We start from the raw sequence: 22,949 nt of genomic DNA, 5'->3' as shown, positions 1-22,949 counted from the left end.
GCATATGATTTTGTTTTATTCCAAACATGGATTATAGAGAATTCAGCATTTTCCAGCTCTTCTCTGAACACTGAGGAAAGTCCTTCTCTTGGTTTGTGTGTTTTGTATGTTTTTGAACTTTTGAACATGCTTTATTTGACCTGTACAATTTTTTCTTCTTCTTTTTACTTTCATATAATTCATCTGTACAAAGTTACTCTTTCATCTTCCATGGGCAAAAACATTATACAAAATTAAAGTTTTATAATAATAATAACAACGACCCATGTTCATTTCTTCACACTGGAGAGGCTGCAGTTGCATAAATGTTTGTTTGGATTTGACAGAAATGTTGGGTTATTTTTAAGTCCAAAAGATCATCACAAAAAAAAAAAAAAAAGTCAGATCTGGAGATCCCATGACAATCACATCAGGAACAGAAACTCTTATTTTTATCTCAAAAATAAGTTGTCATCTGTGAACAACAGATTGTGGAAAACAAAATAAAGGTGAAACATGATGCATCCTCCGACAGATCTGGACGAGAAAGTCATGAAACCTGTCAACAACACTGACAATCACATTAAAAATACAATCTGAGAAAAGCTCAACACAGAAGCTTATTTCCACCATGGAATAAAGACATTTAATTAAGTCATTGCGACTTTTTATCTCACAATTAGGACTTGTTTTCCACACAATTCTCAGAATCGTGCAGATATAAACTCAAAATAGTGAAATATAATCTCAGAATTGCGAGATATACTGTAAACACGAAAGCATGAGGAAAAAAGTCCAAACTGTGAGATAAAAAGTCACATTATTTTTTTATTTTAATTAATTAATATTTTCCATTTTGTGGCGAAAAAAACAAGACAGAAATACAAGATATAAACTCAGAATTACGAGACAAAAGTCTGAATTGTGAGAAAAACGTCTGAATTAAGAGAAAAATATAAAAATTATGAGAAAAAAGTTTGGATTACGAGAAAAAAGTCTGAATTGTGAGAAAAAGGTAAAGATGTAAACAAAATTGTAAAAGTAAAAAAACTTGGAAATGCAAGATATAAACTCGCAATTCAGAGAAAAAGGCATAATATGTGACCCTGCAGCACAAAAGCAGTCATAAGCAGCACAGGTATATTTGTAGCAATAGCCAACAATACATTGTATGGGTCAAAATTATACATTTTCTTTTATGCCAAAAATCATTAGGATATTAATTAAAGATCATGTTCCATGAACATATTTTGTAAATTTCCTACCGTAAATATATCAAAACTTCATTTTTGATTAGTAATATGCATTGCTAAGAACTTCATTTGAACAACTTTAAAGGTGATTTTCTCAATATTTCGATTTTTTTGCACCCTCAGATTCCAGATTTTCAAATAGTTGCATCTCAGACAAATATTGTGCTATCATAACAAACCATACATCAATGGAAGCTTATTTATTCAGCTTTCAGATGACATGTAAATCTCAATTTTGAAAAATTGAGCCTTATGACTGATTTTGTGGTCCTTGGTCACAATTGTGAGATAAAAATATGCAATTACATTTTTATATATACTGTATTTTTTCCATGGCAGAAACAGGTTTCCACAGAATCAATGTGAAATCACTGTACTTTGATTCTTCTCCTCTGTCAGACTGACGACGGTCACAGCAGCCGATTCTACTTAAAAAACACTGAACATGTCTGACAAAACTCGTCATATCAAAACGTCAACATGCCTACAGTACAGCGCTGTCTCACACACACACACACACACACACACCTCATCACGCCTTAACGTGACTGAATCGACACGCTCTGCATCCAGATATAAAAATAAAGATTTCAAAGAAAGATGGGTGTGAAATATGGCACGTGTCGATAAACACGAGTTGATTTCTGATCACTAAAATGCTGTAAACATCAAACGGCGTGGGAGCAGCTCGGAGCTGTTCGTCATGGTAACGTGGGAGATGAGGAGACGCTCAGGGGTCAAAGGTCACCAGACGACGCATTTGTTGACCGGATGCATGGGCGATCCTCTGGGACAGTGAAACACACGACCGAACTCATCGAACTGAGACACGCTGCCGATCACCCTGCAGACAGACCATAAGAGAGAGATTCAATTACTCCAGAACTAACACATAATCAATCCCTAATCAACATCAGTCATTTATATTATATATATATATATATATATATACAGAGGTGTGAAAAAGTGTTGGCCCCCTTCCTGATTTTTAAATTTTTTGCATGTTTGTCACACTTTAATGTTTTAGATCATCAAACAAATTTAAATATTAATCAAAGATAACACAAGTAAACACAACATGCAGCTTTTAAATGAAGTTTTTTATTATGAAGGGAAAACAAAATCCAAACCCACATGGCCCTGTGTGAAAAAGTGCTTGCCCCCTCCTATTAAATCATTTAGAAAGCTGAGTTAAATTTCACGAGCCAAACCCAGGCCTGATTACTGCCAGACCTGTTGAATCAAGAAATCACTTAAATAGAACCTGTCTGACAAAGTGAAGCATGTTTAAAGAGCCACACATCATTCTGTGACACATCTTAAGAAATTCATAAACAGATGAGAAACAAAATAATTTACATGTATCAGTCTGGAAAGGGTTATAAAGCCATTTCTAAGGCTTTGGGACTCCAGCAAACCACGGTCAGAGCCATTATCCACAAATGGAGAAAACTTGGAACAGTGGTGAAGCTTCCCAGGAGCGGCCGGCCTACCAAAATTACTCCAAGAGCACAAAGACGACTCATCCAGGAGGTCATAAAAGAACCCAGAACAACATCTAAAGAACCGCAGGCCTCACTTGCCTCAATTAAGATCAGTGTTCATGATTCAACAATAAGAAAGAGACGGCATCCATGGGAGAGTTCCAAGGCAGAAGCCATCGCTGACCAAAAAGAACACAAAGGCTCGTCTCACATTTGCCAAAAAATATCTTGATTATCCCCAAGACTTTTGGGCAAATATTCTGTGGACTGATGCGACAAAAGTTGAACTTTTTGGAAGGTGCGTATTCCGTTACATCTGGCGTAAAACCAACACAGCATTTCATAAAAAGAACATCATACCAGCAGTCAAACATGGTGGAGGTAGTGTGATGCTCTGAGCTTCAGGACCTGGATGACTTGCCATAATTGATGGAACCATGAATTCTGCTCTCTATCAGAAAATCCTGAAGGAGAATGTCCGGCCATCAGTTTGTGACCTCAAGCTCAAGTGCACTTGGGTTCTGCAGCAGGACAATGATTCCAAACACAGCAGCAAGTCCACCTCTGAATGTCTCAAGAAAAACTAAATTAAGGTTTTGGAGCGGCCAAGTCAGTCTGGACTTAAATCCAATTGAGATGCTGTGGCATGACCTTAAAGTCCATTCATGCTCGAAAACCCTCCAATGTGGCTGAATTAAAACAATTCTGCAAAGAGGAGTGGGCCAGAATTCCTCCACAGCGATGTGAAAGACTCATTGCCAGTTATTGCAAACGCTTGATTGCAGTTGTTGCTGCTGAGGGTGGCACAACCAGTTATTAGGTTTAGGGGGCAAGCACTTCTTCACACAGGGCCATGTGGGTTTGGATTTTGTTTTCCCTTCATAATAAAAAACTTCATTTAAAAACTGCATGTTGTGTTTACTTGTGTTATCTTTGATTAATATTTAAATTTGTTTGATGATCTGAAACATTAAAGTGTGACAAACATGCAAAAAAATTAAAAATCAGGAAGGGGGCCAACACTTTTTCACACCACTGTATGTATACACACACACACACACACACACACACACGTTTGAATCAAAGTCATATTCATGGATATTATAAACCAAAACAAACAAACAAATAAAAATCGTATTTTAATTAAAATAAATGTTAACTTGAAAAAACACACAAAAAAATCTAGAACTTTCAATGATGGAAAATATAGATAAATAACTATTTAAAATATCAAGAAACTATTATCTCAGTGATACTTAAATAACACTGGTAATATTTCAGTATCGGATATACAAAGATGGATAATTTATAATAATACATTTTTTATTTACTAAAATAACCTAAAACTGAAATAAAAATAAATAAAAACTATACAGATACATAAAAATAAAATAAAAAAATCATATTTTTTTTTATAAAATATAAAATAATAAAATATAATATAAATATAATATAAAATAATAATAATAATAATAATAATAATAATATAAATTACAGAAACGCACAAAATATCTAGAACTAAATGTAAAGATGAAAAATACAAATATTTAAAAATATTAATAAAAATAACTCAAAATTTCAATAAATAATATAATATTATCTCAGTGATATGAAAATAACACTGGTCATACTTCAGCATCAGATATATGAGGATGATTCCTTTAAAATTAGTGAACTGATATTTATGAATTGTATATAAACATGCCTTAATTACACTATAATTACGCCTTAATTAAATAATTATAATTATTTACTTTCTTTTATTTCTGCTTTAATTATTTTGTTTGTTTTATTTTGGTTTGATTGAGTTTAACAGCCTTACAGTATATTGAAATGATTTCTTCTAAAAAAAAAAAAAAAATGCACATGACAACACGTAATGATATATCTAATTATTTCAACGTACAGAATGAATGAGCTGTTAAGCATTATGCAAAACAATAACAACTGAAGAATGGCATTATATACTGTAGTTACCAGCACATCGGTTTCTAAATAGAGCTTGGTTAGTAACAGTAATGTAAACATTTCTAATGAGGAATATTAATTGTGTTAGCTGTGTATTACCTGTAATGTTCAGGTGCGTGTTTATCCGTCAGCAGCTGCAGGTAAATGGACTGCGATCGTCTCTTCATACACCAGTTCTGTGATGCAATGTGTACAAAACATTTCAGAGCAGCTGAATATGACTGAACCAGTATTAACTAACAGTGTTGGGGGTAATGCATTACAAGTAACGCAAGTTACATAATCAGATTACTATTTTTAAGTAACACATAACTTTTAATTTACAAGAAAATATCTGAGTTACTTTTTCAAATAAGTTATGCCAGTTACTTTGTTGCCCATGTATTGAATTTAGTGAATTTACATTTCTTTTAGCCTGAGGTTTATTCATTTCACTTTTGGTGTGAAAGGGCTTTACATTTACCAAAAATAGAACTTTTTATATTAACAACAAGCAAGTCCTGCCCAGATTTGAAAAGTAAGACAAAAGTAACGTGTAACATTACTTTCCATAAAAAGTAACTAAGTAACGTAATTAGTTACTTTTTAAGGGAGTAACACAATATTGTAATGCATTACTTTGAAAAGTAACTTTCCCCGACACTGTTAACTAATGCTGTATGAACGAATCTGGTTTACCTGAGCGAACGCAATGAAGAAGAGCTGCTCGTGTGTGTATTTGAGTCCCGGCAGAGGACGCTCCGGCCCGTGTTCACGAACCCACTTCTGATACGCCTGCAGAACGGAAAACAAATCACCATTCACAGATGACACGATGAAACTACCCAATGTGTGAAACAATGCTATGCAATGTGAAAAATTCAGTGGAGTTTGGGTGTCACCCGGTGGCTATTTTCGGTATAGCGCCTCAATTTTTGCAATATCAACTTCAAATTTGGAGCATAACTTATTTAGACATATGGCATTGATTTTATAGCAATTTTAAATTCCAATATATTTTGTAAAATTTTATAAAATATTTATTATATATTTTTAGTACAGTACATTTTCTTTAAAGTAAATTTAAACCTCTATAACTTTTTTTACCCTTTATTTTTTTTAATAATAATAATCTGCTGAATGTCGTCCTTTGTAACATGGGTTTTGTTTCATGTTCATTCTTTTATTTTGTAGTTTTGCCTTGGTCATGTTCTTTGTCATGTGATTCCTTGTGCGCTCTTGCTATTGGTTCCTTAGTTCATGTGTCATGTTTTTATTGGTTCATTGTCTTGTCATGTGGTTGCTAGTTCTGTTTTGTCTTTGGTTGGTTTATGTCACGTGACCCTCCTTGTTTCATATATATAGCCCTCATTTTTTGCCATTGTCTAGCTTTATGTAATCCTTTGTTGGTGAGTTTCATGTTTATGTTTTGTTCCAAGTCAAGTCAAGTCAACTCAAGTCCAGCCAAGTCTTTGTTTGTTTTTTGTTTCTGCTCACGTTTGCATTTAATAAAGCTGCACTTGGGTTCGTCTATAGCTACTCGCCTTCAGTGGAATATGTAACATCTTTAAAAAGAGAATTGCTATTTTTATTAATTTATCATGAAATAAGATGTAATATCTTAAGTCATTTTGCTCCTGAGATAGGGCTGTTTAGATATTTGTACTGGAAAATGACAAAAATGCGATTTTATTCAGAGTCAAAACACACTTTATAAAGCGCTACAGTAAAACGGTGACTTGTATTTTAGTACTTTTAGTCTCTGCAAACATTGCTAAACATTTTTTTATTGTTTAATATAGAAACTTTAACTTTAAAGCAAGTTCTCAAGTTGAAAAAAATCAACTTCAAATGGCGTTTTATTACACTTTTCAAGGTAGGAAGTGATAAAACTCACATTATAAGACAACTTCAGTCCACCCAGATCAGCAATGTTCTCGCCCAGCGTAAGACGCCCGTTAACCTACACACACACACACACACACACACACACACACACACACACACTTAATACTTTTTTTAAAATAAGACTTTAAATCCCTTTAAAATAAGACATTTATTTCAAGTAACAAAGTACTTTTTTCTGGGTTTAATTTTAGTTTCCCTAACTCTAACAGGAACACTTTATGCATTAAAAATTTTTTGTTAGGTTTTGCTTACTTCTGGGTACAAACACACTACAAAAAAAATTTGTTAGTACAAATATCTAAACTTCCTTAATTTAAGATACATTTTTTAGTTTTCTGAAAAATGTCCAAAAATTTAGTAAGTTTTTGCTTTACAAAATATCTGAAATTGGGCTCAGAAAAATAAACTTAATTCAAAGGAAAAACAAGATTATTTTTCTGACATCATTGGCAAATATTTTATCCAGTTGTAAGCAAAAACTCACTTAATTTTGGTAATTGTTTGTTAATATCTTAAGTCATTTTGCATCTCCAGTAAATTAATCTTGATTTAAGAATGTTTAGATATTTGTACTGGAAAACAAGACAAAAATGGGGACTTCATTCGTTTTTAAATAGTCTAATTATAAATTCTAAAACCTACTGTCTATAATTTTCAGCATTTTTAGAATTCCGAATGGATTTAAAATTCATTTAAATCTTTATTTACTTGATTTTTATACTGTATTTACAAATGAGGTCTTACATAAAAGGGATTTTGGGTACAAATTTGTCATCAAAACATGCTTAAATAGATACACAAACACGTCTTATTGTACACACTTAAATGAAATCGTAAAAAAGAAAAAAATAATTCTAAAATACATATTTTTAACAAATATAGACATTAAAAACAATAAAATTACAAACAACGAAATACTAAAACTTTAAAATTAAAACTGTAAAATAAAAACAACAACAATAATAAAATTATTAATTAAAAAAATATATTATAAAATTTGTAATAAAAACTGTAATAAAATATACTGAAATAACACTAGTTAGGGTTAGTTTGTGGGATAGTATTTATAACTAGCTGTATATAAAAACTATATAAATATAAACTATATAAATCTATGCAATGTCCACCTTCAGATGAGTAAACGTGTGTGTGCGTGAGTGAGTGAGTGAGTGAGTGAGTGAGTGAGTGAGTGAGTGAGTGAGTGAGTGTGTGTGTGTGTGTGTGTGTGTGTGTGTGTGTGTGTGTGTGTGTGTGTGTGTGTGTGTGTGTGTGTGTGTGTGTGTGTGTGTGTGTGTGTGTGTGTGTGTGTGTGTGTGTGTGTGTGTGTGTGTGTGAGTGAGTGAGTGAGTGAGTGAGTGAGTGAGTGAGTGAGTGTGTGTGTGTGTGTGTGTGTGTGTGTGTGTGTGTGTGTGTGTGTGTGTGTGTGTGAGTGTTTGTGTGTGTGCGTTTTGTGAAAAGTCAGGACATAGATGTGTATAATGACGAGGGTATGGCAGGTATTACAAGGTGAAGGTGACATCTCAGGACATTGACCCATGTCCCCACTTTTCAAAACGCTTATAAATCACACAGAATGAGGTTTTTTGTGGAAAGTTGAAATGCACAGTCTCCTGTAAGGGGTAGGTTTAGGTGTAGGGTTGGTGTAGGACAATAGCACATACAGTAAGTACAGTATAAAAACCATTACGCCTATGGAATGTCCCCACTTTACACAAAAACGAACATGTGTGTGTGTGTGTGTGTGTGAGAGAGTGTGTGAGTGTGTGTGTGTGTGTCTGTGTGTGTGCGTATGTGTGTGTGTGTGTGTGTGCGTGTAAGTGTGTTTTGTACCCTCTGGTTATACACAGTGAAGTTGTCGTAGAGTTTGACGATACACTCTGCCTTCTTCTGAAACTTCCTGTACGACTCTTCCGTCCACCACTGCTTCAGGTTGCCATAGCGATCGTACTGCCCACCTATCATCAAACAGGAAGAAGTCACATCACTCGAAAAATGACATCATATGCCAAAATCCTAAAAAATGACATGAGATGCAGAGTGATGCATGACGTTCAGAAGAACTGACAGGCGACAGACATCATTTAGATCGTATGTTTCTGTGTTATTCAGAGATCTCACGTTCATTATTACAGGAGTGTTATGGGATAAAGCAGGTTTCTGTCTCACCCCAGTCATCGTATCCGTGTGTGAGCTCGTGACCAATGATCGCTCCAATTCCTCCATAATTCAGTGACCTAAAACACAAGAAAAACACTCATGATCATGAAGAATACACTCAACACTCAATCTCATCCAATCTTTAATGCGCATCACAGAAATGAACAGCAGAAAGCAGCAGAGGCTCACAATACAGCCTACAACACACAGGTTTACTGATCTAAATAGGGTTATTATTACATAGACTCATATTGTTTTATAGACTGCTAGTTAACTGAAACACTAACCTTAACACAAAACTCTGAATTTATTTAATTTATAAAACACTTCATTTACTTTATTTTTATACTGTTTTTACCAATTAGTATGTCTCCAAAAGGAGTGGGTTTTGTCATTGTTTTGCTCATTTCACAGTTCAAATTTGTCCCAAAAATATGATTAAGTAGGTACAAAAATCAGGTTTATTATAGTTAATTAAAACTTAAACCATTATTTTATTTCAGCTAGTTATTCAGTAGTTCAGCTATTTCTCATTTTAAAACTGAAATATAAATATATATTAAATATAAATATAATATACATGCACACACACACACACACTATATATATATATATATATATATATATATATATACCTGTACATACAGTATGTATATATTTATTTACATATACATTTACATTTAATCATTTAGCAGACGCTTTTATCCAAAGCAACTTACAAAGGAGAAGCAATTAGACCAAAGAAAGCAACAATATACAAGCGCTGTGACAAGTCTCAGTTAGTCTAGCACAGTGCACATAGCAAGGTGTGTGTTTTTGTTTTAATAAATTAGACCAAAACTAATATATATATATACACTGTATGTGTATATATATATTGTATGTATACATACATACACACACACTAAAACCGCAAAACACACCAAAAATTACAACAAACTTTATATATAAAGAATATTTACTAATATATATATATATATATATATATATATATATATATATATATATATATATGATGCAGTGAAAATGTCCAAATTGGGCCCAATTAGCCATTTTCTCTCCCGGTGTCATAAGACTCGTTAGTGTTACAAGGTCTCAGGTGTGAATGGGGAGCAGGTGTGTTAAATTTGGTGTTATCGCTCTCACTCTCTCATACTGGTCACTGGAAGTTCAACATGGCACCTCATGGCAAAGAACTCTCTGAGGATCTGAAAAAAGAACTGTTGCTCTACATAAAGATGGCGTAGGCTATAAGAAGATTGCCAAGACACTGAAACTGAGCTGCAGCACGGTGGCCAAGACCATACAGCGTCAAATCAAATTGGTCTGCATGGCTGTCATCCCAGAAGGAAGCCTCTTCTAAAGATGATGCACAAGAAAGCCCGCAAACAGTTTGCTGAAGACAAGCAGACTAAGGATTACTGGAACCATGTCCTGTGGTCTGATGAGACCAAGATAAACTTATTTGGTTCAGATGGTGTCAAGCGTGTGTAGCGGCAACCAGGTGAGGAGTACAAAGACAAGTGTGTCTTGCCTACAGTCAAGCATGGTGGTGGGAGTGTCATGGTCTGGGGCTGCATGAGTGCTGCCGGCACTGCGGAGCTACAGTTCATTGAGGGAACCATGAATGCCAACATGTACTGTGACATACTGAAGCGGAGCATGATCCCCTCCCTTCGGAGACTGGGCCGCAGGGCAGTATTCCAACATAACGACCCCAAACACTTGCTAAAGAAGCTGAGGGTAAAGGTGATGGACTGGCCAAGCATGTCTCCAGACCTAAACCCTATTGCGCATCTGTGGGGCATCCTCAAACGGAAGGTGGAGGAACACAAGGTCTCTAACATCCACCAGCTCCGTGATGCCATCATGGAGGAGTGGAAGAGGAATCCAGTGGCAACCTGTGACGCTCTGCTGAACTCCATGCCCAAGAGGGTTAAGGCAGTGCTGGAAAATAATGGTGGCCACACAAAATATTGACACTTTGGGCCCAATTTGGACATTTTCACTTAGGGGTGCACTCACTTTTGTGGCCAGCGGTTTAGACATTAATGGCTGTGTGTTGAGTTATTTTGAGGGGACAGCAAATTTACACTGTTATACAAGCTGTACACTCACTACTTTACATTGTAGCAAAGTGTCATTTCTTCAGTGTTGTCACATGAAAAGATATAATAAAATATTTACAAAATGTGAGGGTTGTACTCACTTCTGTGAGATACTGTATGTATGTATGTATATATATATATATATATATATATATATATATATATATATATATATATATATATATATATATATATATATAAAATGGAATATATATGAAAAAAAAAAGAGTGTAAGTGTGTGAGTGTGTGTGTGTGTGTGTATGATAGTGTGTAAGTATGTGTAAGTGTGTGTGGTCTGCTAATATGTGTCCCTCTAACAGATTTTGTGAAGGGAAATCAATACAAGGCTGCAGTTCTCAGAGAAAAGCCACAGTAGCCATAAACACACCCATCCACACACACACACTCTCTCTCTCTCTCTCTTCAGAAGTGTCACTTTCTCAAAAGATGCAGTAAAGCCATTTCCACCAGTGCCCTGCAAACACACACACACACACACACACACACACACACACACACACACACAACAGCTGAATGTTATATTAATGAAGTCTATAAGTTTACAATCCCATGTTGCAATCACTGAATGCCTGGCCGCTGGTGAAGATGTAATCCGTCTCTATTCACAGTTTGACATCAGGACTGAGGGAATCACCAGAGGATACTTACTGAGGGAATTCAGGATCGTAGAGAGTCGGCTGGAGAATTCCTGCAGGAAAAACTGAAGAGAAAGAATGAGAGAGATGAGCTTACAATGATGAAGCGAGATCTCACTCTCTGTCAAATTCAAATCTGCTTTATTGGCATGACAAACTGTAGATTGTATTTATATGAGCAAGAAAAAACAAAGAAAAGAAATGAAGAATGAACAAAGATGAAAATGAAAATGAACTCTCTCTGTCTATATTGATCCTCTAACAGGTGGCATTTATTTCCCAGATAATGATGAAAGCTTCATTGTGAAGTGCAGCTGGAACACAAATTAATCCATATAAAAAATAACGCCTAAATGCTGAAAGGTTTGTGTGAGGAAAATATCATTAAAAACAACAGAAGTCAATGGAAAGCCTTCACCAAGAGAGAAAAATACAGTAAATAAGTAGAATGACATACACTAGTGTTATAAAAATGTGGGGTTGGTACAATTTATTCAGGTTAAGTCACTTCTGTTCACGAAGGCTGCTTTTATTTGCTCAAAAATACAGTAAAAATCTGAAATGTTTTCTATGTGAATATGTGTTAAACTGTAATGTATTTCTGTGATGCGCAGCTGTATTTTCAGCATCATTACTGCAGTCTTCAGTGTCACATGATCTTCAGAAATCATTCTAATATGCTGATTTACTGCTCAACAAACATTTCTGATTATTATCAGAGATGAATAGAAAGTTCAAAAGAACAGCATTTATTTGAAATAGAAATCTCCTATAACATTATAAATATCTTTACTGTCACTTTTGATCAATTTAATGCGTCCTTGATGAATAAAAAGTATTAATTTCTTTTAAAAGAAATCTTGATGCCAAACTTTACAATTCAGTATCTCAATATTCAGGTGTGTGTTTATGATACTCACCCATCTGGTTTTTGTTTGGCAGGTAATACGCATTTAAAGCCTGTGGTGGAAGAAGCCAACTGTGAAAACACACACACAGCGGTTGTTATTTTAATTGCAAAATATTGTATTTTAATGGACACATTAAATACACAAAGTGCAAAAAAAAGAATGAAAATAATCAACAGATGATTGAGAAATAAATAACAAAAGCAAAGAATAAAAATGATAAATGTATTTAACATTTATTAAACATTGCATGAATTCAGGTCTGGGTGTGTGTGTGTGTGTGTGTGCCTGCGTGTGTGTATGTGTGAGTGCGCGAGTGTGTGTGTGAGTGCATGCGTGCATGTGTGTGTGTGTGTGTGTGCATGAGTGTATGTGTGAGTGTGTGTGTGCATGCGTGTGTGTGAGCGAGTGTGTGTGCGAGTGTGAGTGTTTGTGTGAGTGTGTGTGCGCATGTGTGTGCGTGTGTGAGTGTATGTGTGGGTGTGTGTGTGCATGCATGTGTGTGAGTGTGTGCGCGAGTGTGTGTGCGAGTGTGTGTGTGCGTGAGTGTATGTGTGAGTGTGTGCGTGCGTATGTCTGTGTGAGTGTGTGTGCAGTGTGTGTGCAGTGTGTGTGTGCGAGTGTATGTGTAAGTGTGTGAGTGTGCATGTGTGTGAATGAGTGTATGTGTGAGTGAGTGCGTGTGTGTGTGTGTGTGTGTGTGTGTACGTCAGTGTGTGCATGAGTGTACATGTGAGTGTGTGCGAGTGTGTGTGCGAGTGTGTGTGTGTGTGTGTGTGTGTGCATGCGTAAATGTGTGCGAGTGTATGTGTGAGTGTGCATGAGCGGGCTCCAGAGGTCTGGAGGTTTTAACAGATGCTAATTTTTCTTTGTTTTGACTGCTGTGTTCAAACACAATCTGTCCATATGATAACACACACACACACACACACACACACACACTAACGTCTGTTTCCAAACGCATCAGAGACTCCTCTACGATCAATCACAAAACCATCTGTGATGATTACAAGAAAAAACCTTTTCAAATCTAGTGGCATGTTATTAGAGATGTGATATTTATATTCATGTTAGTTCAACACGCTCTCTTCCTATTTATATCCACTTTTAAACCACAACGTTTGTGCGTTTTCTCTTTGAAATCAGCAGAAAAGTTCCTCTAATCGTATGCTGCGATGCTTCTGACTCAGTGACATCACTTCCTGTGTGGTTCTGTCAAACTCACGTCGTCTTGTCCACCTCTTTATGGATCTTTTTGATGGAGAGTTTGATGTTGTACTTGATGCTGTTCAGGATGTTCTTGAAGTACGTTTTCTCATTCACATCGAACTGTTGAGGAGAAATAAAAGGACTTGAACTCGAGATATAATCTGGAATCGGATCATGTGATCGGTCAGAAGCATCTTACCCCATACTCCTCGTCAATAAGTTCAGGTTTTAACAGGAAGTCAGGATATCCGGTCATAACCATCATGTGCTGCAGCTAAGAGAAAGATTCAGAATAATGAGAAAACATCTCAACTATTGCCTCTAATGTGAGGCATTTTGCATTTTGTGTGTGCAGTTCTTGGATTTGTGTGTAAACGAGTCTGTTACACAGCTACAGTATATGTGTAACCAATGGATTGTTACATATGTGTTGCAGACTTAAACATTGCAATTCTAAATGTAAGTACACAGACATGAGCTACTTAAAATAAAGTGTAACAAGATTGTACTTAAGTGTACTTCATGTGTATCTATACGGTACACCTTCTCCAGCTGCACCTTAGTTTAATCCACAAGTACACAGCTAAAATACATGTAATACCTTTCTAATTACATTATAATTACAGAATATTACACAGGCATAAGCTACTTAAAATAAAGTGTATCAAGATTGTACTTAAGTGTACAAGTAGCTGTGTAACAGACTCGGTCTGATACATATGTGTAACAGTAGCTGCCTGTTACATCTACATAATTACAAACTGTAAGTACAGACTGTTCCATAACTTAGTTACATGGTAAGTACATTTTGTTTCATGCAAGTACAACGGCTACTACTAAGTGCTTAATTAGGTAATTACTCTGTATTATGACACCTTAAAATAAAGTGTTACCCAAACAAGCAAGCCCCGCCCAGATGTGAAAAGTAACACAAAAGTAACGTAACACATTGGGGAAAGTTACTTTTCAAAGTAATGCATTACAATTGTGTTACTCCCTAAAAAAGTAACTAATTATGTTTTAGGGAGTAACACAATATTGTAATGCATTACTTTGAAAAGTAACTTTCCCCGATACTGTTTGTTAACTCTTTAGAGTCCGACTGAAACCTAACTGAGTTTTGCTCACCTTCGCTCGAGCAGCGTCTCTGGTTTCTTCATCCATCCAGTCGAGCTCCTGTAGTCTCTGATCTAATGAGTGTTTAATGTCCTCCACCAGCTCCTGCACCTGAGAACGGGGGCGGAGACCAGATGTCAATCAAAGGAGCCGTCACGTTTGCTTGGGTCGCTGGATGAATGAACTAAAACTGACTATTATGAACAATCTTGTTCAAAAATAAGAATCCTCAAGAATCATCAAGTGCAAAAACAAAAGAAAGGAAATTATCTAAATGACATTAAGTATCTTTTATTTAAACGTTAATTTAAGTTTCATTTTATTTTAATTAAATGTTTAATTGTTGCATTACTGCTCTTTGTGAAGCGTCCTTGAGCTCAGGAAAGGTGCTATATAAATTAAACATTATTATTATTATTATTATTATTAAATATTTAATTCAATTAATAGGCGTCACCACATGCTTATTTAATATATAAACAACTTTTGTGCATATTTATATATATCCTTATCATAACATAAAACATAACGTAAAATTATGCGATATATTTAATATATATATTTATATTCATATTTTTGGCATGTACCAGTGTTATTTTAGTGTTTATTGATACTATTATAGCTTTTAGAAATTATAATTAATTTTATTTTTTATTTTCTGTTTTCACTTTTTATATATATATATATATATATATATATATATATATATATATATATATATATATATATATATATATATATATATATATATATATATATATATATATATATATATATATATATATATATATATATATATATATATATATATATATATATAGCTTTTATTCATTTTAGTTTATTTAATTTTAGTGCAATTAAAATGCATTAGAAATTAAATTAATTGTGCATTGGCAACTGTAGTGAAATAAATGAAATAAAATAAAGTTTTTATTTATGTTTTATGTTTTATTTATTTTTATTTTTTGTAAAAAGTTTATTTTATTTAAAGTAATGAAAAAGTTTTTCATGTTTTAATTTTTGTTTTAGAGAACTATATTAACCCTGACCCATATTTTATATCAGACCAGATCCGTTTCTATGAGGGCCGCTTAATATCTTTTAAGACTCATGTTAATTTAATAAGCAGTGGAAACTTTTGAGTGACAAAAATCATTCACACTTGTAATTAGAAAAGCAAGTCAAGTGAAACCTTCATTTAAAAGCTGGTCATCTGCTGTCAGAATGACATGAGACAACCTCAAATATAAAAAATCAGCATATTAGAATGATTTCTGAAGGATCATGTGACGCTGAAGACTGGAGTAATGATGCTGAAAATTCAGCTTTGATCACAGAAATAAATTAGAGTTTAACAGATATTCAAGTAGAAAATATCTATTTTAAATTATAATAATATTTCACAATTTTTAGTGTACTTAAAATCAAATAAATGCAGCCTTGGTGAGCAGAAAAGACTTCTTTCTAAAACCCCAAACCTTTTGAATGACTGTGTGTGTGTGTGTGTGTGTGTGTGTGTGTGTGTGTGTGTAAAAGAGCAACAGGAATATTTGACAAAAATTTGTGGATGATTTGTTCCTTTGATAGAAACTTTAAAGAGGTTCGGATGATTCTTGTGCTCAAAAACAGTATGAAACCCACGGCAAGCTGGAAAAACTGCAAAAGTCTGCACTCGTCTGACAAAAGTGACATTTTGACTGAGGATTTCCACAAATCTATACTCCCCGCCACGCAAACCATCTGGGAGCGACGTCTTCCTCAAAAGAAGTGCGATTTGATCCATCCATCATTCTATCTATCTGAGAAGAGCAGGGGAGGAAGGAAGCGCGATGAAAGGTAAACAAACACTGGGCCGGAAGAGGAGAAACAGATCGACTGCATTAGAAAGGAAAGAGGAAGGTGAGACGCCGCCAGAGACACAAAACAACATCTCTGCGTTTCTCTTTTCTATAGGAAAGAGAAATTAGAAATGAGGTCTGGATATCTCTATTATATAAGTAGAGACTGAAGTTGTTGAAGCTAATAAAAAAAGAAACTGCTTGGAAATCTCTCTTCATGCTATATTATCACCAAATATTGAATGTTTCCTTGGCAACTAGCTGAAATAAGTTTTTAACATTTTATTTTCTTTTATTTCAGTTAACATTTATTTTATTTCAAGCAACAAAAATGTTTTCTATAATAACCCTAGTTAGAATAAACTCAAACTTGTGTTAAATTAATTTCTTGGGTTGTTTAAATTATAAAGCATTACAGCATAATACTAGCTACAAATTATACTTATTACTATTACTAGGGATGTGAATAATACTAACCAATGATCAGTTATTATTATGAGTGAATTAATTAGTAATAATTAATTAGTAATTAGTTTTGTCTTTGTTTACTTAGTTAAGCAGTAGCAGCCCATTACTCATAACTCAAAATACTGCACTAAAGGACATCATTATTATCTAATGTAATGTTACAGTAGTAATTTAGCAGACAAATAAGAATATCGTTTAGAGGGAGCTAGGGCAGACAACAACACAACCCTTATGAAAATTAACAATGGTTTTACTATAAATCCAAAAACAATGGTCACTATTGTTAAACCATGGTAACCAAAAATTACCCATGGTTTTGCCACACTAACCATAGCTTAACCATGTTTTCATAAAAACAAATGGTAATCCATTTGCCAGAAAAACATGGTTACTGTACTTTTACTATAATAAGATCATGGTTATTTTTTTCTTAGGGAAAAATATGACTCATGTTCAATATTAGGATTTTTCTTTAAAGATATTGTAATGATGTAGTTATTATTTTAGGCAATTTAGAAAGTATAGTTTTGTTAAATCTTGAGCATTAAAGTCATGTGATATCTGGGCAAAATAAAGAGACTGGAAAGGAAAATGGAAGTGAAGGTTTATTATTTTGCATGTCCCCAGCCTAAGGATTTAAACCTTTTTTTAAGTGATAGCATACAAAACATACAGGTGCATCTCAATAAATTAGAATGTCGTGAAAAAGTTCATTTTTTCTTGTAAGTTACTTCAGAAAGTGAAAGTTTCATATATTTTAGATTCATTGCATGTAAAGTAAAACATTTCAAAAGTTTTTTTGTTTTAATTTTGATGATTAGAGCTTACAGCTCATGAAAGTCAAAAATCAGTATCTCAAAATATTAGAATATTTACATTTGAGTTTCAATTAATGACCATCCCTACAGTATAAATTCTGGGTATCTCTTGTTCTTTGAAACCACAATAATGGGGAAGACTGCTGACTTGGCAATGATCCAGAAGACGAACATTGACACCCTCCACAAAGAGGGTAAGTCACAGAAGGTCATTACTGAAAGGTGTGGCTGTTTACAGAGTGCTGTATCAAAGCATATTAAATGCAAAGTTGACTGGAAGGAAGAATTTGGGTAGGAAAAGGTGCACAAGCAACAGGGATGACCGCAAGCTTGAGAATACAGTCAAGCAAAGCCGATTCAAACACTCTGTCATCTGCTGGTGTTGGTCCACTGTGTTTTCTGAAGTCCACTGTCAACGCAGCCATCTACCAGGAAATTTTAGAGTACTTCATGCTTCCTTCTGCTGACAAGCTTTATGGAGATGCAGATTTCATTTTCCAGCAGGACTTGGCACCTGCCCACACTGTCAAAGGTACCAAAAGCTGGTTCAATGACCATAGTGTTACTGTGCTTGATTGGCCAGCAAACTCGCCTGACCTGAACCCCATAGAGAATCTGTGGAGTATTGTCAAGAGGAAGATGAGAGACACCAGACCCAACAATGCAGAAGAGCTGAAGGCTACTGTCAAAGAAACCTGGGCTTCCATACCACCTCAGCAGCGCCACAAACTGATCACCTCCATGCCACGCCGCATTGAGGCAGTAATTAAAGCAAAAGGAGCCCCTACCAAGTATTGAGTACATATACAGTAAATGAACATACTTTCCAGAAGGCCAACAATTCACTAAAAATGTTTTTTTTATTGGTCTTATGAAGTATTCTAAATTGTTGAGATCGTAAATTGGTGGGTTTTGTTAAATGTGAGCCAAAATCATCACAATTAAAAGAACCAAAGACTTAAACTACTTCAGTCTGTGTGCACTGAATTTATTTAATACACGAGTTTCACAATTTGAGTTGAATTACTGAAATAAATTAACTTTTACACGACATTCTAATTTATTGAGATGCACCTGCAGGGTTGCCTGTGTTTCAGAATTTGTTGTGAGTGTATGGGACGGCCTGGATGAGTGTGAGATTTTGTCCTAGTCTGCCCCTGCGTTCATGTATAATCTTACTGTATAAGAAGTAGGCCAAGGGATTCATTTGCGTCTTTATTTCTTCTGAGGTGTTTTTGGAGAAAGATCTGAGCCATTGAACTGACCTGAGATCCAGGCCCGGTTCTACGAAATCAATAGCACCCTCAGATAAAACTGTAATAATGGCATTTTATTGTAGATTTGGCAAATTAACTTGACGTGATATGTGGCCAAGTATGGTTACCCATACTCGGAATTTGTGCTCTGCATTTAACCCATCCTAAATGCACACACACAGCAGTGAACACACACACACCGTGAACACCAGTGATGGGAATAATGGAGTTATAAATAAACGGCATTACTAACGGCGTTATTTTTTAATTTTTTTCACGAATTACTGTTTCCCCCGTTACAACGCCGTTACCGTTACTGACAATAAAATGTGGCGTTACTATAATATATTATTACAATTTAATTTTTCAGTTCATCTGAATGGATGCGCAGTGTAGCTGTATTTGACGTAGGCTTACCATAAACTCTAGTGTGCATGACTCGCCGTCGCTTTCTCTCACATACACGCACGCAAAGAAAGATACAGCGCGAGAGAGTCTTTCATAACATGCAGGATTGACGAGCTACATGTAAACGATATTCTTTCTTGTATTTTCCTGTCAAAATAATGGAGTTCCTTTGGAATTCTTCAGCTTTTAAGAACTGCTGGTTTCTCTGGTTGTGGGCGGAACTAATGCGCAAACGACAATCTCATTGGCTGGCGCTCACCTATTATTGTCCTTGTTTTGATTTCAGCAAATCAATTCGAGCGAACGCAGACAGCGTGATTAATATTCATGAACCCAGCAGCTCATTAATCCTTAGTGCGTTTTATATTGATGACAAATATGCATTCACACTTGGTTATTCTAATTACTAAAGTTCTATCATCATATAATATTAAATTATCATAATATTATATTATAATGCTTGACTGACTGATACTAAGTGTCAGTAGATAAATAGTGTAGATTAATGTACAATGTTTTATAATAATAATTTATTCTTTTTAGTGTCCATTTCATTAATTTAACATACTGGTATTTAATATTGGGGGCATCCAAAGTTATTTGACATTTGAACATTTAAAAAGTAACGCAATAGTTACTTTCCCTGGTAATTAGTTACTTTTATAATGATGTAACTCAGTTACTAACTCAGTTACTATTTGTGAGAAGTAACTAGTAACTATAACTAATTACTTTTTTAAAGTAATGTGCCCAACACTGGTGAACACACACCTGGAGCTTGCGCTATGGTTTGCGCTCTGGAGATCGATTTCAGTGTGTTTTTGCTCTGCTGAGCAATGTAGCCAATCACAGGCATCTGTTGATGTTGTGAATCAGAGGCGCTTAAGTCAGAAGAATCCACTCACTTCTCAAATCACGGGAGTTTTTGTTCAGGCATTGTGTTCAGCACGAATCATCTCATTATAACAAAGTGTGGACGGGATGTAAATAAGAGATTCGTTGTGCAGCGTAGAGAACTTCATTGATTATAACATATTGTGAGATCGCGACGAAAGATGAGTGACCATAGCAACGGACGCTACTAACATATATACTGTATCTATCAGTAGTGCTCACCTTGGCTCTGCTGGAGGAGGAGAAGTGCTGCTGGACGAAGAGTGCGCCGAGGGCCATGCCGAAGTGCTTGTTGGCCTGATTGAGACACAGCCGCTCCAGATCCAGCTGCAGCTCGGCTCCGTCGATCTCGCGCGAGAACTCGTGAATCGTGCTGCGAAACGCCGTGGAGAGATGCTCGCTCAGAGCCGCCACGATACGCCACAACATGTAGTTATGAAGAACCCTGAGAAACAAGAGAGAGAGACAACAGTCAGTGAATATGCATTTGACTTTACTGTGTGTGATCTAAAACTACCTATTTGCGACCTTGGACCAAAAAACTAGTCATAAAGGTCATTTTTTTTATTCGTCTTTAGCTGAATAAATAATCTTTCCATTGATGTATGGTTTATTGGGATAGGACAATATTTGGCTGAGATGCAACTATTTGAAAATCTGGAATCTGAGGGTGCCAAAAAAATCTAAATATTTTTTGATTCACAGTGATCCAATCGGATCGCGTATCGCAAATAATTTTTTTCTGATTTCTTTTTTTTATTATTAAACAGTACAAAACATCAATCCATTAAGGCAGTACCGTTATAAAAACAAAAGAAAGAAAAATAAAGAAAGTATACACAAATACAAATCCCTTAAGAAAAATAACCATGGTTTTATTATAGTAAAAGTGTGGCAACTATGTTTTTTTAATAATCATGGTTAAACTATGGTCAGTGTAGCAAAACCATGGTTTGTGATTACCGTGGTTTAACTATAGTAACCATGTTTGTTTTTTTCACCTTAAAAGGACACATAATGAATAGAGATGCAGTTTTCACAGCTTTAGGATGAACAGAACTTTAGATAGTTTCCATATACTTGTCTAGACCAACTTTGCATAAAGAAAAGAGAGATTTAGAGCCAGATTTTTGTTTCTGTATGTGAAATTTAGCTAGCAGAAAACTAATTAATTTGGTTATATTTTCTATTGAGTAGTCAAAAAATCAAAAAAGAAAACGTCTTGAATACAGGTCCGTGTACGTTGCGTTCATTCGTTTTTTGATTAAATATTGAAAACCAAAACATGAGAAAACGGCACTATTTTCATTTTTCGTTTTTTCAAAAAAATGAAAAAACAAGAAATCGGCTTGTTTTTCCGTTTTTACATTCAGGGTTAGAAAATGGATAAACAGCTTGAATGTTCGATTTCCACATGTGGGAGGGAATTAAACGCCCCTTTTCACTGATTGGTCATGCCAAAAATGAAACGGTGCCGTCATGATGTCGTCTTCAGTAGCCTACTGTGTAACAGATAAGAGTCCTCCGCTGTTAAAGCGTTTATTGCAACTCCTGCATCTCTCTCATCAAACAACCAGACTAACAAATGAACGGGGTTTACTTCTGTGTAGTCATAGATTCTCTATGGCAATTATTAGGTGCTTATTGCAGAAATTTGCATGTACCTTGGATCTGCAGCTACATTACCCTTTTAGTCTATTTCTTTGGCGCACCGCACATTTTATTTAGCTGTCCAGTTATCAAAATCTGTGTAGCAATGCTGCGTGACGCACTGGACAACACGGGGCGAATGCATTTACATTATAGTGAAGCGCAGAGCAGTATTGATTTTAGTATATCCAGCAGTCATAACTTTTAATTTAGACAGTACAGTTTCATTAATAATGAGTATAAATTGATTTCATTTTAGACACAAAACAGTCACAAAACACAGGCGTTTCATTCTTGAATGAATCCGAGTCTTTGAATGAATCGTTTGAGCGAGTGGTTCAATGACCCATTTGCTTTTTGAACGAATCGGTTGAATTGATGACTCTATGACTCATTCATCAACACAATGACTTGCCGCCACCTACTGGAGATGTAACCTTCATAATTCAAGTATCCAATTGTTTCATTTTGTCACTCATTCCATATTTCTGTAGGCTATTCAAAATGTTTTTGTTTAAAACATTAACCTAATTCCATAATGAAATTGCTGTGTTAATGCATTTATATGACAGTATCATATAAACTTCTCTATGAAAAATAAATTAATAAATCAAAATAATAATCAAAACGATAAGATACACTAAAATCGATTCACACTAAAATCGATACTGGTCTGCACTTCACTATAATGTAAATGTCACGCAGCTTTGCCACACAGATTTTGAAAACTGGACGGCTAAATAAAATGTGCGGTGCGCCAAAGAAATAGACTAAAAGGGTAACGTGGCTGTAGATCTGAGATACATACATATTTCTGCAATAAGCACCTAATATTTGCCGTATAGAATCTATGCCTACACAGGAGTAAGCCCTGTCTAGGCGCTACCCCAGT

General features: G+C 35.0%; 1 protein-coding gene across 1 annotated transcript in view; it reads right to left on the bottom strand.

Moving 5' to 3' along the window:
* Positions 1 to 10: 10 nt before the first annotated feature.
* The window catches only part of LOC131520516 (endothelin-converting enzyme-like 1), a 63,153-nt gene continuing 40,214 nt past the window's right edge, over positions 11 to 22,949 (bottom strand). Inside the window, exons 8-19 of the mRNA XM_058744799.1 lie at positions 20,630 to 20,852; positions 14,738 to 14,836; positions 13,809 to 13,883; positions 13,626 to 13,729; positions 12,413 to 12,471; positions 11,506 to 11,557; positions 8,738 to 8,805; positions 8,402 to 8,526; positions 6,561 to 6,626; positions 5,363 to 5,458; positions 4,784 to 4,860; positions 11 to 2,076 (exon numbers count right to left, since the gene is read on the bottom strand). Of these exons, the coding sequence (XP_058600782.1) occupies positions 1,977 to 2,076; positions 4,784 to 4,860; positions 5,363 to 5,458; positions 6,561 to 6,626; positions 8,402 to 8,526; positions 8,738 to 8,805; positions 11,506 to 11,557; positions 12,413 to 12,471; positions 13,626 to 13,729; positions 13,809 to 13,883; positions 14,738 to 14,836; positions 20,630 to 20,852 (1,144 nt within the window). The 3' untranslated portion in view covers positions 11 to 1,976. The remainder of the gene's footprint in view (positions 2,077 to 4,783; positions 4,861 to 5,362; positions 5,459 to 6,560; positions 6,627 to 8,401; positions 8,527 to 8,737; positions 8,806 to 11,505; positions 11,558 to 12,412; positions 12,472 to 13,625; positions 13,730 to 13,808; positions 13,884 to 14,737; positions 14,837 to 20,629; positions 20,853 to 22,949) is intronic.

Source organism: Onychostoma macrolepis, chromosome 15 (genome assembly GCF_012432095.1).
Source record: "Onychostoma macrolepis isolate SWU-2019 chromosome 15, ASM1243209v1, whole genome shotgun sequence".
Classification (NCBI taxonomy): Eukaryota; Metazoa; Chordata; class Actinopteri; order Cypriniformes; family Cyprinidae; genus Onychostoma; species Onychostoma macrolepis.
Note: the sequence above shows the minus strand (reverse complement) of the source record. Positions and strands in the feature narration are given on the sequence as shown.